This window comes from Limanda limanda, chromosome 8, assembly GCF_963576545.1.
Source record: "Limanda limanda chromosome 8, fLimLim1.1, whole genome shotgun sequence".
In the NCBI taxonomy this organism is placed as follows: Eukaryota; Metazoa; Chordata; class Actinopteri; order Pleuronectiformes; family Pleuronectidae; genus Limanda; species Limanda limanda.
Window position 1 is genome coordinate 2,155,159 of NC_083643.1, and position 16,190 is coordinate 2,171,348.

Sequence of the window (16,190 nt, forward strand, 5' to 3'; positions counted from 1 at the left end):
TTACTCTTGTGAGGACATGATGAACCCATGAATAATAATAACAGATAAGAATTTTTACCTGCGCCACGAAAAACACGTTTTCGTCGAAGTCTGTTCATTTGTTTGTTTGTTTTTGAACAAGATAAAACAATTAGTTGTGGTCAATTTACCATGAAACCTAGTGACAGGATGTGAAATGGAGGACGATACATGAAGTATAAATAAATAAATGCATAAATAAATAAGGAAATAAATACAGAAATAAATGAATGAATACAGAAATATATACAGAAATGTATCAATAAATACATTTTATTAATATATTTCCGCAATTATTTATTTCCACATTTATTTATTTTTCTGTACGCTAATGAGTCTCATGCAGGATTCGTCACCGGAGTGTAATGATCCACTCCTTCTACTTAATAATAATTATACAATTTATTTATAAGGCGCCTTTCAAGGTACTCAAGGTCGCCGTACAACAGTCAACAATACAGTTAAATAAAATTTTTAAAATGCACAAAGCAGAGCAGCAGCAGAACAACAATTTCAGCAGACAGTTACATTCAAATTTATACGCCTGCCTAAACAGGTGGGTTTTGATGTTAGATTTAAAAAGAGCAATTGAATTTGGGTCAATGTTCCTGATGTCATGGGGGAGGGAGTTCCAGAGGCGAGGGGCAGAGCGTCTGAAGGCTCAAGATCCCACTACTTCTGCCTTTCAATGCTGACTGGTGTCCAGTAGCTGTTTTCAATATTTAGCCAGGTCACACACAAATTAATGATCTAGTTCAAGTTCAGAGGTGTAGTTAAGGTTATTTTATTTATTCTCAAATCTCACTGCGTGTGTCTCTGAACACTTTGACGGTGGTGCTCAGTTGACCAATCCTGTTCCGAGGCTGAGGTTGGGACCTCCTCCCTCATTAACATATTGGCACAGAAATACAGAATTAAATATATGTTGAAATAAATAAAAGTGGGAATAAATGTGGAAATAAATAAATTAATGTGGAAATAAGTATAAGACATTGATTCATTTACTTCTGTATTTATATGCGCATTTATTTCTACATCTATTTATAATAATTCTAATAAATGTCTCTCTTAACATGAGAATCCTCCCTGTTTACCTTGTGTCCGGAGCTTTTACTCAGTCACGAGTCGTTAACACTGTGTCAGGTCCACATCAGCAATCTCACTGTTAATGTATCACCTGTTGCAGTGAATGGGAGGGAGGATGCTGTATAAAAGTTCACCTTCCACCTCTGCGTGCCCTCAGTGTGAGGATTCCAGTACAGGCACACGACATGGGGAAAGGTTTCTACATCAGTAAAGCTGTTGGGGTGGTGGGGGTCGTCCTGGGTGCAGGGGCCCTGGCAACCATCATAGCTCTGTCTGTCGTCTACTCGCAGGAAAAGGCTAAAAATAACGACAATCAGGTTTCACCGACAGTCGGACCGACTGTCGGGCCGACTGTCGGACCGACTGTTGGACCAACGACGTCCAAGCCTGAAATGACGACTGTCCCGTCCAACGAAGCCTGGGACAAGTACCGGCTCCCCAAGAGCCTGGTGCCGGAGCACTACAACGTCCTGCTGTGGCCCCGGCTGATGGAAGACCCCATCACTGGACTCTTCATCTTCACTGGTGAGAATCAGTAGCGTTGGTGTTTGAGTTAAATGAAATCCTCCTCTGTGTTTAAGAAGTAAAAGCTGCAGGAGTGTGGCAGCTTTTCTTTCAGATGAAACAGTGATGGAGGTAAAGTCAGACGAGAGGTTAATGAATTACAGATTCTGGATCAGGATGAGTCTCCTGACATCTGACCCTCACTCACCCATCACCTGAGGCCACTTTGACACATCTGAGTTTATTGTTTATAAATGTTTCACATCAACTCTTTACACTTATTTTACTTCCTTATTTATGATTTCATCTATAATATTATTCTAAATTTCTCTGCTCATGTTAATTTATTCTCATTTTATTTACCTGTCTGGTGTTAGTTCTTCATGCTAAAGTTCTTTATAGATGTTTGCATATATCTAGATATCTAGTATAGTACATTGTAAATAAAATAAAAAAATACAGTTTATATTTGCCGTTGTTATATAATTGCCGTTGTTGTTATTAGTAGTAGAAAATATAATGAATCACTACAAAGTAAAGATACTTTACATTGTGAGTCCTGATAGGTGATATATTATTTGATCTTGATAGGACAAGATAGTTGCTCCGAGATAAAGTTTAATTATATGATGTCCCAAGGTGGAGATATCATTTTATTGGCTGAGTTCTCGTCATCGCTGTGGCGAGTTGTCAGAGACGCATCAGTGCAAACAACTTTTTAAAACAACTTCAGGTGCTTTTTCAAACAGAACAAAAAAAATAGCTTACTGACAGTAAACTGATATCTATGATTCTGTGTAATTTGTACTGAAGCTTGATTCATTGGTTGTGACTGAGTTTCTAAATAAGTTATTTCGTTTGGTTGCAGGTGAGTCCACTGTGAAGTTTCAGTGCACCGAGGACACAGACGTGATTATCATCCACTCCAATAAGCTGAACTACACCACACTTGAGAATGGCCAGTGGGCGAACCTTACCGCGGTCAACAGCGGCGTCAAGGCCCCGGCGATCAAGTCTTCGTGGCCGCAGCCTGTGACTCAGTACCTGGTCCTGCAGCTGGACGGGAAACTCATGAAGGACCAATGGTACCACCTGTACACCGCCTTCACTGGAGAGCTGGCTGATGACCTGGGAGGATTCTACCGGAGCGTGTACATGGAGAATGGACAGCGCAAGTATGTGAACCTAATGTGTCCGATAACATCGAGTGTGAATCCAGAGGGTTTAGAACAGGGGTGGGCAAACAGATGGATGGAGTGTTTTTGTGAACTAATATAAATGACATGGAAATATCATTACATGAAAGGATTTTGCCTTTACCAAGTAGCAAAGAACTTATTTGCAAAGCCATTTAACAAAAACGGCCCGCGGGCCGTACTTTGCCCATGTCTGGTTTAGAAACTCTCAGTTTGGTCCTAAAAAGAGTTTTTATTATAAAAGTTGTTTTTTTGTAAAAAAAAAAGACCGAACATAGACAGTTTGAAGACACAGTTTCCAGGCTTTGAGCTCATCCAGGCTAAAGAAGTCCTACTCCAATGAGAGATTAAAAGTGATTGATTAAATCAATTTAACCGTCTTGCTTTTGGCAAAACTCCATACAAGCTATTTGCTGAAAACATTGAGCTGTTTTTCAAACACAAACTTAATTTGTCTTTTTCCCGTCAGGGTTGTTGCGACCACTCAGATGCAGCCGACAGACGCCAGAAAGGCTTTCCCCTGTTTTGACGAGCCGGCTATGAAAGCTACTTTCAACATCACTCTGATCCACGACCCTGAAACAGTCGCCTTGTCCAACGGGGCACAAAGAGGTGAGTTGCACAACAATAACACGTTTATATTCACCGTCCAAGACATATTGAATGAATGAGGAAGATACATAAAAATAACTTTTCTCTTGTACAGACTCAAAGGCCGTCGTCATTGATGGCAAGAATCTGAAGCAGACAGATTTTGAGCAGACTGAGAAAATGTCCACCTACCTGCTGGCCTTCATCGTCAGCGAGTTCACCTTCATCAGCAACACCGTTGATGACGTTTTGGTAACTGACCCGTACCTCTGCCATGAACTCAGTTTGTATTTACAGGAAGCAGCAACAACCAGCATTTTAAAGAACTGACAGTTTCCATTACTGATAACGTTATTTTGTAATCTGCCCTTTTTTATTAGCTACAACTTTCGTTACAAGTTAAACGATACAAACAACATCGTTTCTCACTCTAATAGCATACGTTAAACAGCTGGTATCAAATTAAAACCATATAGGTTCACTAGTTTTCAATAAATAAATATTCAGGCAAACAGAAATGAATGTTATGTGTTTGATTGTCTGCTCAGATCCGTATCTTCGCCCGGAAGCCTGCTATCGATGCAGGACAAGGAGCGTACGCCCTCAGCAAAACTGGACCCATCCTTAAGTTCTTTGAGGGATATTACAATTCCAGTTACCCTCTGCCCAAATCTGGTGAGTCAGCCACATGATGATCTGGATCTGAATGAGTCTGGTTTCACTCTGATAGTAGATCCCTAATCAGCCAACCTGAGGAGGCTACTCTCTGTTTCGCATATGAAGCCTTTGAGAGTCCAAACACCCTCAAATAATGAATTGTACTTGATAATTCTATTTTCTGGGCATGAACCACGAATGATCTCTTTCCTGACACAGATCAGATCGCTCTGCCAGACTTTAACGCTGGAGCCATGGAGAACTGGGGTCTGATCACGTACAGAGAGACGGCGCTGCTCTACGATGAAGGAGTCTCTTCCAACTCCAACAAGGAGAGGATTGCTACCATCATCGCTCATGAACTGGCTCACATGGTTCGTTTTAATGTCATTTCTGGGTTCACCTCCACTAATGTCTAATGTCAAGGCTTGTCTTTTGTCCGTCAAGTGAACAAATGTGGTGAACAACGAATGTGGAATTCTGAGTGGAATTCGTTGTGGGTGAGAGTGATGTTTGTGTGGAAGTGTTGTGTTTATCTGTCCAGTACTTCTGTTGACTATCAGACAGACAGACACAGTGGAAACATAACCTCCCAGGCTGAGGTAAAAAAAGTATAGGACCCAGGATGAAACCCTGGGGAACACCACTGGAGAGCACGGCACATTATTGTGGTGACCCGTCCAGTAGACAAAGTGATAATTCTGTATAGCCTTGAAACAAAGGTCAAGAGGACTTGGATGCATTTTGCTTCAAGTCTCAATTGAAAAATATTCAAGTAGCTTCACGGATGTTGCATCTGAGAGTAGTTGAGTTTGCATTCCTGCTGTTTACATTTCTTTTGAGCTCATTATCTTGGCATAGACATTTTTTTTTTTCTCTGTGCTGTCTTTATAGTGGTTTGGTAATCTGGTGACCCTGAGGTGGTGGAATGACTTGTGGCTGAATGAAGGCTTTGCATCTTATGTTGCGTACCTGGGAGCAAACGTGGCCGAACCAGGCTGGAGCATTGTGAGTATTTCCCGGTTTATGGTGTCTCCCTCTCACCGATGGACTAATCTGAACTCATGTAGAACACTGGAGCTGGTGTACGGTGGCGTTTTCAGCGTTCTGTCTAATTTGTTTCAACAGAGTGACCTCATCGTGCTTGACGATGTCCACAGGGTGTTTGCCATCGATGCTCTGGCCTCTTCTCACCCGCTGTCGGCCAAAGCAGAAGACATCCAGAGACCAGAGCAGATCAGCGAGCTGTTCGATGCCATCTCTTACAGCAAGGTGAAGTCACACTCCTTCCACCTCATGAGTTTCAATGATTTACATTGTGAGGACTTCGTTTGTGTCCCACTCTCACATCATGTATCTTCCTAACATCAATGAACCCAGGTTATGTTTTATATTCCTGTCCCATAGAACTATTTGATTGTCAGAATGACTTGATTTATTTCGCTCACCTGAACAGGTCAAATTACTTTGTCTTTCCTCAGGGAGCTGCTGTTCTGAGAATGCTGTCGAATTTCCTCACTGAAGAAATCTTCGTAATGGGACTCAGGGTAAGGACCTCATTGAGGAACATGATACAATAATTCCCACATCTGCAAATATTTTCAAATGTGTTCTCTATTTTTTTCTCAAACATGAGAATGTGACCATTCATTAGAGTTGAGTTTTGTCTCAGATTTTACATATTGATACTTTCAAAATGGTTCCGGTGCCAGAACACATAAAGAAGCACAGAACGATGGTTGACAATAAGAAGGGCTAGGACAAAATTAAGTTGGAAGTAACATATTAATTAAAGTATTAAGCCTAAGTTTAACCCTGCAAAGCTAAATAGCCTCTGATTGTTTTCTCTTGCAGACCTACCTGAAGGAATATGCTTTTGGGAATGCAGTTTACAACGACCTGATTTACCATTTGCAAATGGCAAGTTCTTTTCTCCAGCTTCTTCACATTCATTGAACATTTAGATTAGTCCGTTACTTATGGTTTTGTTTCCACAGGCCGTTAACGCCACTGGCACTAATCTGCCTAAAAGTGTCGGGGGCATCATGGACACCTGGGTGCTGCAGATGGGTTTCCCTGTGGTCACCATAAACACCACCAGTGGGGACGTCTCCCAGAAGCACTTTCTCCTGGATCCAGACTCTGAAGTCACAGCTCCGTCTCCCTTCAAGTATGATCACACACTTTCTATCCTTGCTCCTTCTCATAAGAACAACAAAGTCATGACGTACTAATTGATACAAAATATAAATTCTCCACTATCGTCTTCACAAAAAGGCAAAATGCATAAACAGCGAGAACTAGACTAATTGATGTATTTGTTTCACCTATAGTTATGAATGGATTGTTCCAATCAAGTGGGCTAAGAATGACACAGACCAGACACCTTATTGGCTGGAGCAAAAATCAGGTATGATGTACAGACCTCAGCAGCAATGTTGGGATTTTAAGTCAGATTCATTTACACGCACTATTCTTAGATGGTTGTGGTTTGTCTTTCAGCAATCAATCATAAGTCAAATTAATAAGTAACCATCATATATCAGTACATATAATTTTTGCCTTGAGTAACTATTCCTCTTTTCAACTCCTTTCGCAAATATAATGTTTGAACCATAAAGATATTACCGTGGCAACGAGATTAACAAAGCAAACCAGTTAATTCGCTTTCTCATTTCAAAAAGAACGTCTATTTTTTTCTACGCAGTTCATTAAAAAAATGTTAGCGAATACAACAGCTGAATTGACAACAAATTTACGTCGTACACCCGCCGTCTACCAACCAATCAGAGTCAAGTATAGATCTAGACTCCGCCCACGTAGGTGATGACGACAGGATAGAATTCTTTAGTCTCTAAATTACAACGTGAAACCAAAACTAACAATGGAACAAACACATGAAGCCTAGTTCAGACTCTGAGGAGAGAAAACGTTGTAACTTCGACCTCCTTGTCGTCTGTAGCACCAAACAATGCGATGAAGACGACAGGAGATGAGTGGGTGCTGGCCAACCTCGATGTGGTGGGTTACTACAGAGTCAACTATGACGACAGCAACTGGGACAAGCTGCTAAGTATTCTGAGCACCAATCATACGGTAAGACACTTTTGACTGATGCCTTCATACAATCATGTTTCCTAATGTTTCCTCTGAAGAGAACTTACAGAGACATGTTGTTTTTCAAGGTTATTCAAGTGATCAACAGAGCTCAGCTGGTGGACGATGCTTTTAACTTGGCGAGGTGAGTCGAGCTGATATTGAACAGAGGAGAACATTAAAAGAATAAAGTTGAATCATTAAGAGCATAAAGTTGCAACATTAAGACAATAAAGTTGCAACATTAAGACAATAAAGTTGCAACATTGATAGAATGAAGTTACAACATTAAGACAATAAAGTTGCAACATTGAGAGAATAAAGTTGCAATATTAGGAGAATAAAGTTACAACGTTACAAGACTAAAGTTGTACTATTACAAAAAAAAACCATCAATTATACAAATCAAGACATATGTCACATGTGTGACACATGTCATAAATTTCTGCAGCGTATTAAAGAGTGGAATGTATAACTTTTTTAACATGTTGTAAACTCCACAGAGCAAAGATCATCCCGACAGTCCGCGCCCTCAGTACGACCAAGTACCTGAACCAGGAGAGAGACTACATGCCCTGGGAATCGGCTCTGTCAAACCTGAACTTCTTTTACCTCATGTTTGACCGCAGCGAGGTCTACGGCCCCATGCAGGTGTGCAACATTAAAAAATACATACAAATATAAAGAAGCAAAGCTAATTGAGTTGCTTTCATGATCTGACCCTTAATAGATATATCAGATTTCCTGAGCTGCAGCATGTTCTCCTTGTTTTTAGGATTATCTGAGGAAGCAGGTCGTCCCTCTGTTTAATTACTTCAAGACGCAGACCGATAACTGGTCTAAAGTACCGACTGGACACTTTGACCAGTGAGTAAAGATCCCTCAGCGTCCAGAGCACTTCACAAACACGCTCCTGCACATCCTCTTCACGTCTTCTAACGCTCTTCTTCCTCATGTCTCCTTCAGGTACAATCAGGTGAATGCCATCAGCCAGGCGTGTAAGACGGGCTATGAGGAATGTCAAACCCTGGTGAAGGGATGGTTCAAAGAATGGATGGACTCCAAGGTTAACCGGTGAGTGTAAACACCATCCCAATGGATTACTTATTACTATTAGACTGCATTATCTGTGCTGTACTGAGATTTAGACACTTCCTCTCTTCCCCAGGATCCACCCCAACCTACGTACCACGGTGTACTGCAATGCCATCGCAGCAGGTGGCGCTATAGAGTGGGACTTTGCTTGGATGGAGTTTCAGAACGCCACCATCGCTGGTGAAGCTGAAAAACTGCGCTCGGCTCTGGCCTGCACAAAACAAACCTGGCTGCTCCAAAGGTCTGCTCAACTTACCAATATTTATACAGTATAAATACACATTTATACACACATACATATATATTACTGTGCAATAATGGTTAGGAGTGATACCATGATATGGTGTCTTTCGGCATTCAATAAATTTGGTTATTAAAATAAAATATAAAACAATATTTAAAATATGAATATTTAGTTTGTAAAGTTACCTCGGGGCACCACCCTTCAAAGAAGGGAAAAGATAGCCAATTTATTGATTAAGATCAGTCTCATTTAGATCTTGTTCAATTCGAAATATCAATATTTACTATTAAAGATTATATAATGAACCGTGAAGGTTATAGAGTTGACAGTGTAGAGGTTGGCAAAGTTCACTCATGCAACATTAATGAAAGAACATTTGTGAAAGAAAAACATTGAGTGTGTGTGTGTTTGTAATTAAATTAGGGTGCTTCCCAAAATGGCTGACCAGAGTTCACACCTTCTTCAGCATGCTTTCAAAAGGTCATGGGGCCAGAGTGACCAATTGGAGTTGACCCTGGTGGCTTTTCACACCTCTGTGTGAAGTTGCTGAAACAAAAGGAACATGCAGCATTCTGGGAGCCTGAGTTCCTTGGCTTTCTAATAGTACAAAGAGGCCATGCGGCCTCAGGCCTGTGACTAGTCATGAAGGCCGGAAATTGGCCTTTGGTTTCATAATAACCGTGTTTCCCAACAATATATATATATATATATATAAACTCCTCCTGCTGCTGTGTGTTAATGCTCTCAGGTACCTGGAGTACACTCTGGATCCAGACAAGATCCGAAAGCAGGACGCCACCTCCACTATCGTCTACATCGCCAACAACGTGGTTGGTCAGCCTCTGGCGTGGGACTTTGTCAGGGACCGGTGGTCGTACATTTTCAATCAGTGAGTATGACTCAGCATTTTCTAACGTCGCTGCCTCACAGTGAAACGTGAGAAACGTTTTATGGTCTACAGAGATTCGGCTGTGCTCAGCATGTAGTCCAGAATAGGAAAAAAATGGGAGTGAAAGGTTATAAACGCAGGTTTATGGAGTGTTAGGAAACACAGAGATATGCCTGGCTACATATAAAAAGATTTACTGTGGTTTAAAAGTCCAGTTTATCATCAGTGAGATCTTTTGTTGACTCGGACGAACTTTGGTCACGACTCAAACGATGATGAGCGGAGTTTCTGCGCAGCTGATTGAAATCTGTAGTTGGACATTTCACTGCTTATTCATATTATACAGATGTTTAACTATTTAAATTTTTCACAAATATAAGCAGTGTGATAACCGATTAGTATTTAATTGTTTAATGTCCTGACTGACTGAGATAAAGTCATGATTTCTTCAATGACAGGAAATAAACTGGAAGAGGGTGATCTTTATTTTTCATTTCGAGAAATAGTTTAAAACGTCAAGAAAGAAATTTGCTGTCTGACTTGTAATTCTCTTCTGATCTCAGGCTGCTGCACCTTCATCTCCAGTAAAATGTAGATGCTTTTGTTGTGCAATAGGAGTAGACTTGACGTTGGCTAATTATTAATAATCATGAAATATGATTATTAAAATAATAAAAATTATTTATTAAAAATAATTAAAAATGATAAGGCTATCACTTAAGAATAGTAAAATAATTTATTAGAAATGATAAGGTTATCCATTAAGAATAGTTAAATAATTAATGAAAACAATAAAATTATGAATTAAGAATGATACAATCTGTAATTATCACTTATCGTAGCAGGGCACCACCCTGGTTACAGGGACCAACGAGTCAAACTATAAATATCAGTCTCATATGATAAATGTTAAATTAATAATCTCAATAGTTAATATTAATGATTATTTAATAAACAATGAAGGGTTTTCAGTTCGAGCACAGGCTATCATAATCCAGCTGTATTCACACACATATGCACAAATAATCACAGACAACAGATACTTTAATTACAAAAGCATTTATTAAAAAGGGGAAATAAAGTTAATGTTATTTAATGATTCATCATTTTAACAAACTCCAATATTTCAAAGATAACCACAGCAGCAGCACTTTACCACAATTCAGATCATACATGTAAAACCTATGGTTTGTATATGTCTGTCTGTGTGTGTATGTGTCTGTGTCAATGTGTGTGTGTGTGTGTGTCTATGTCTATGTGTGTGTGTGTAAAATAAAGTTAATGTTATTTAATGACTCATCATTTTACCAAACTCCAATATTTCAAAGATAACAGCAGCAGCAGCACTTATCACAACTCAGACCATACATGTAATACCTGTGGTCTATGTACGTCTGTCTGTGTGTGTGTGGCTGTGTGGGTGTGTGTGTGTGAGAGAGAGAAAGGGGGAGTGGCGATGACGCAGTCACGTGTCGGCGTGGTCTGGTCACACCCAAAATGGCGGCCGATACTGATTCAAGGAATTATTAGGCCTAAAAACTCTCAAAATGGTGGTGACTACAAACTAAAATGGCGGAGCCGCTTTGGAACTTAGAACCAGAATGGAGGGCGGGTCAAGAGATGAATAATCTCCTATGGCCGCCGGACCACATGTGAGACACAAAGGAGGAGGTAGAACAAAGGATTCTTTGTCCTAGCTTAGCTTTGGCGTCAAAAATGGCGGCAAGATGCGTTCAGGCACTCTAAATATAGATTTAACTATGTGACATGTAACTTGTCAGAGACAAGTTACATTTATTTTACCACTCAGCACCCAAGCGGCGTTGTGTGCTGAAGTTTGACCGGTAAAGTCTCTGTAAAGTTGTTCAGACGGGCACAGTGCAGCTGGAGAAGCTTCGTCGCGGCGCTTAAACACTGTAACACCCGGATGTAACCCGGAAACAGAAGTAGCCGGCTTGTAGCGGCCAAACAATAAAGACACGGAGGTCTTACAAACAAATACACTCAAATAAAGACAAATACGCTAAGTGTTAAAACTAGTATCTGCCCAGACAATATAAGCCTCTTACTGTAACCGTAGTTTCATGGGGTTGCAAGCGCGTTGGCGCGAATATCCCGGAAGTTCAGTGATTAACTCGTAGTCTCTCAGGCGGGCTCCCGTGAGCTCCGCAGCTGGGCCGAGCAGGAGCGGATTCCTCGTGCTCCGTGACGGGATGAAGCTTCGTCTTCTTCTGCAGCAGCGGAGATCGTGCTGCTTTACAGGAACGGCTGGTTTGAAGCAGTTTGTGGATCGTGTGAAAAGAATAGTCCGCGTCTCACTCGTCCAGCGAGTGAATTTCCTGTGCTGATCTTTTCAAGTTAAAATAACAAACCAAACGTGGTAATCGCCTCCTTTAGGACTGGAACACATGGTCAGACCTGGAGAGGCCTGGATGTTACGTCAGTGCTGGAGTAAAAAAGCAAAGTTTTCTGTGAGCTCAGCAGTTTTGTACCCCTGAGAGGAGGTCAGCCTCCTTGAGAAGGGGGGTCATAGGTCAGCTGGCTATCAGCCAATTGAAGGTCAGATCTCAGGGAGCGGCTGAAAGATGGGGTCCTCAACGGACCCAGGAAGTGATTTGCTACCACATGGAGATAAGATCTCCATGCTGGTTTTTTTATTAGAGGGGAAACTCTAGGCTGGTCTCAGCATTGCGTGTAGGCCTCATTTATGACTCTTTGTTCAAAGTCAGATCACTGGGGCCTCCCCAACACTTTTATTAAAAATATCTTTTAATGAGATTAGTCTGTACACATGTGTATTAAGTTAGTTTAAGGAAGAGCTATCATGTCTCAGCTTCTTTTACTTTGAGTTCGTAAATTAAGAGAACAAACGGTTTGAAGGCAAAACGAAGTAGAAGTGGTTTTAATTTGCAGCTGATGGTTTGATTTCCCCTCACAGGTACGGTGGTGGATCGTTCTCCTTCTCCAACCTCATCAATGGCGTCACAAAACGCTTCTCCACTGACTTTGAGCTGAAACAGGTTCGATATTCCGCTATGAGTTTTTATGGAATGACACATATACACAGCGTTTGTCTCTTGAGCTCTCTGAGGTAACTTGAGCTGAGCATTGAAGTGCTTCTCCGATATAGCAAAACATGTTTAACATAATAATTATTGTTGTGCAATAGGAGTAGACTTGACGTTGGCTAATTATTAATAATCATGAAATAGGATTATTAAAATAATAAAAATTATCTATCAAAAATAATTAAATTATTAATTGAAGATGATCAGTAATCAAATAACAATAAAACCACTAATGAGAAAATAGGAATTATCAATTAGAAAGTACAAGCTGTCAATTAACAATGATAAGGTTATCAACCAAGAATAATGAAAATAATTAGTCTAAAACAATAAAATGATCAATTTAAGAATAATACTATCTATATTAATAATTGAGAAAGGGGGGCACCACCCTGGTTACCAGGGACCAACGATGTCAAGCTATAATTATCAGTCTCATAATGATAAATGTCAAATTAATAATGTCAATATTTTAATATTAACGATTACTTAATAAACAGTGAAGGCTTCTAAGTTCGAGCACAGGCGATCATAATCCAGCTGCAATCACATACATATGCACAAATAATCACAGACTACAGATACTTTAATTACAAAAGTATTTATTAAAAAGGGGAAATAAAGTTATAATGTTATTCAATGATTTATCATTTTAACAAGCTCCAATATTTCAAAGGTAAACACAGCAGCAGCACTTATCACAATTCAGAAAATACATGGACAACCTGCGGTCTACCTATGTATGTCTGTCTCTATGTGTGTGTGTGTCTGTGTCAAAGTGTCTCTCTGTGTGTGTGTGTCTATGTGTGTGTGTATGAAATAAAGTTAGTGTTATTTAATGATTCATCATCTTAACAAACTCCCATATTTCAAAGATAACAACAGCAGCTTATCACAATTTAGAACACGCATGTAACCTCTGGTCCATCTATGTGTCTCTGTGTGTGTGTGTGTCTGTCTGTGTCTATCAATGTGTGTGTGTGTGTGTGTGTGTGTGTGTGTGTGTGTGTGTGTGTGCGAGAGAGAGAAAAAGAAGGGGGGTGGCGATGACGCGTAGTGACATCACATCTAAGATGGAGGCCGATCATGATTCGTGGAATCAAGGCCTAAAAACTCTCAAAATGGCGGATTGACTACAAAACAAGATGGCGGAGCCGTTATGAATTTAGAGCCAGGATGGGAGGAGAGAGAGAGCGGAGGCGTGGCAATAATAGACTCAAAATGGTGGGTTTAACTTAACGTTATCCAAAATGGAGAATATGTTAATGACACCATGTGGCCGGAGCGCACACTGGTGGTCGTCACATGAATTACACAAAGGAAATTTTAGACAAAGAGAATTCTTATCTCTGCTTGGCTTTGGGGCCGAATGGTTTCCAGATGTGTTCAGCCTCTCTAAGCATAGATTTAACTATGTGACATGACCTGTATTATAAATACAGGTCAGGAGTGTGTATAGGTCGGTTTAGAAGGAGAGAGAGAGAGAGAGAGAGAGAGAGAGAGAGAGAGAGAACATGAGAAAACATGTAAGGAGAGTCCAAAGAAGCTCTTAAAAATACGTCTGAGATGAGTTAACAGTGATTCACCCCTCAGCCCTCAAGCGAGCGTTGTGGGCCGAGGTTCTGATCGGTGAAATCACTGCAGACGCACACAGACGTTAACAGTGCGGGCGGAGGCGCTTCTCGCGGCCCTATTTACTGCAACACAAAACATTGCGATCCAACCGGAAACCGGAAGTAGCGGCTCGGAGTAGTGGCCGGCTAAAACAATGGAACACGGAAGTTCCATCAACAAAATACACTCAAGTATTAAATCAACACGCTACATATTAAAACTAACATCTGCCCAGACAACATAAGCCTCTTACTGTGACCGTGATTTCGTGGGTTGCATGCGACTTGGCGCGAATCCCCGGAGGTTCAGTGAATCGCTTGAAGTTTCTCAGACGGGCTCTCGTGAGCACCGCAGCTGGGCCGGAGCCGATCCGTTGTGCTCCGTGGCGAGATGAGGTTTCGTCTTCTTCTGCAGCAGCGGAGATCGTGCTGCCTCACAGGGACGTTCGGCTGCTTGTAGCCGTTGTAGATCGTGTGGAGAAAGAATAAAGTAAAGTCCGTGTGGATAAGGAAACAGTCTGAGATCGTCCAGCGAGCAATTTCCTGTTTTGATCTTTCCAAGTTAAAAACAGGAAAAGTCCTTTTCAAAATAAAAACGTCAACTAAGATAAAAGAATGAATGAATGAAATGAATTGAAATGAATAAAACAAACGTCTAGTCGCCTCCTTAGTTACTGAGTCGTGTGGTTAGACCTCTTGAGGTCAGAAAACAACTTGAGCAGCGTGGAAAAGAAGAGGACAAAGAGAGTCTCTTAAAAATACCGAGTTAACTAGTAGAACCCCGGAGGGGTTCTGTTGTCGCTTGGGCATCTGAGTGAAGAGAGAGAGAAGTCTGTGAGTTCAGCCCTTTTAAGTCATGTCTCAGGTGACTCCCCCCTGGGAGGAGGGGTCAGGGGTCAGTGTGGCCCTCCAGCCAATTGAGTTGTCAGGATTTGGCCCCCAGGGGCGGGCTTACCGTGGGGGACCAGGACGTGATCTTTTGCCACATGGAGATAAGGGCCCATTCTGGATTTTTAAATGTAAGGGGTTACCCGAGCCTGGCCTAAGGTTTTACGACCCTTTGTTCTAAGTCGGATCACTGGGCCTTGCCCAACATTATCATACAGACTTATGGCCTCTACAGGAGAATATAGCATTGTTTTACAATTTCGTAGATTGTTAAAATATTATGGCTGAAATTTAAATCCTTTGGGAGCCAAACCATTACAGAAAACTCAAGGAGATGTCATCAATATCTTGTTTCCTCCAACAAAACTAAAAACTTAAAAACATTTTTAAAACATGAGAAAATCACAGAAATTTTGTCCTGCTGCTTGTGTTTAATGAAGGAGGCAGTGACACTAATTTCTTTTGGAACCTGTAACACTGGTGTTTTCATGAGTTTATTACCCAGGAGGAGGTTTTCCACACTTTGTCCTCTCAGCCATCTGTGTTGTTATCACGTCAAACTGCTGAGTCACTGCCCCAGACGCTCATTTCTCTGTTTTGTTCCTCATCACAGCTGCAGCAGTTCAAGGCCGATAACTCAGAGGTTGGTTTTGGCTCCGGCACCCTGGCGGTGGACCAGTCCATCGAGAGAACCATCGGCAACATCAAATGGATCGCGGAGAACAAGCAGAACGTCCTGAACTGGTTCTTGGCTGAAACAAAGCCCTGATGAAGCTGCATGTTCGTCCTTCATTTACATGTGATTAGAAACAAACCTTTTCTAACACAACGAGTCTCGCTCGGAGCAAGAGGAGATTTTGCACTCAACTGGAAAAAGTAGAATAAAAGTGTATTTCAATTCTTGTAAAATAAAAGTATAATCAGAAATTATGTTTTGATATTTAAAGCCGGAGAGAAGATGTTTTTGTTGTTGTTTGTTTTATACTTTTTTTAAATCATAGTTTTAAACACATAAAATCTCTGAAATGAACAAAATTACAGTTTGGTTTGTAAAGGCTTTTCTCACAATTGGAGATTTTTTGTAACAAGTCAAAGACTCTGAGTTTTGTTCTTGTAATGTCATGTAAATAAAAATATGTTCATCTTCTTTTGTTCATATCAGCTCTGTATTTAATAATATTTTCTTCTTCTGTTTTTCTGTAAATTAAAGAGTGGATGTTTATTTTCTTGTCACAATACAAAATA

The 16,190-nt window shown here is 40.7% G+C and overlaps 1 protein-coding gene across 1 annotated transcript; it reads left to right on the plus strand.

Moving 5' to 3' along the window:
• The first annotated feature begins 1,289 nt into the window (after positions 1–1,289).
• On the plus strand, positions 1,290–15,714 carry LOC133009215 (aminopeptidase N-like). The gene is made up of 21 exons (XM_061076646.1): positions 1,290–1,629; positions 2,477–2,783; positions 3,274–3,416; positions 3,511–3,647; positions 3,944–4,070; positions 4,272–4,426; positions 4,947–5,060; positions 5,181–5,324; positions 5,534–5,599; positions 5,907–5,972; positions 6,050–6,222; positions 6,386–6,462; positions 7,015–7,148; positions 7,238–7,293; positions 7,652–7,799; positions 7,924–8,015; positions 8,115–8,222; positions 8,317–8,484; positions 9,236–9,376; positions 12,315–12,396; positions 15,559–15,714. The coding sequence occupies exons 1-21, from the start codon at positions 1,290–1,292 to the stop codon at positions 15,712–15,714; spliced, it is 2,934 nt and encodes a 977-aa protein (XP_060932629.1).
• The last annotated feature ends 476 nt before the right edge of the window (positions 15,715–16,190 follow it).

Excerpts from the sequence above, each read along its gene's own strand:
- LOC133009215 (XM_061076646.1), top strand. The coding sequence starts at position 1,290 with ATGGGGAAAGGTTTCTACATCAGTAAAGCTGTTGGGGTGGTGGGGGTC. Across the intron at positions 5,061-5,180 it reads CCGAACCAGGCTGGAGCATT|AGTGACCTCATCGTGCTTGA; the intron begins GTGAGTATTTCC and ends TTGTTTCAACAG. Across the intron at positions 5,600-5,906 it reads TCTTCGTAATGGGACTCAGG|ACCTACCTGAAGGAATATGC; the intron begins GTAAGGACCTCA and ends TTTCTCTTGCAG.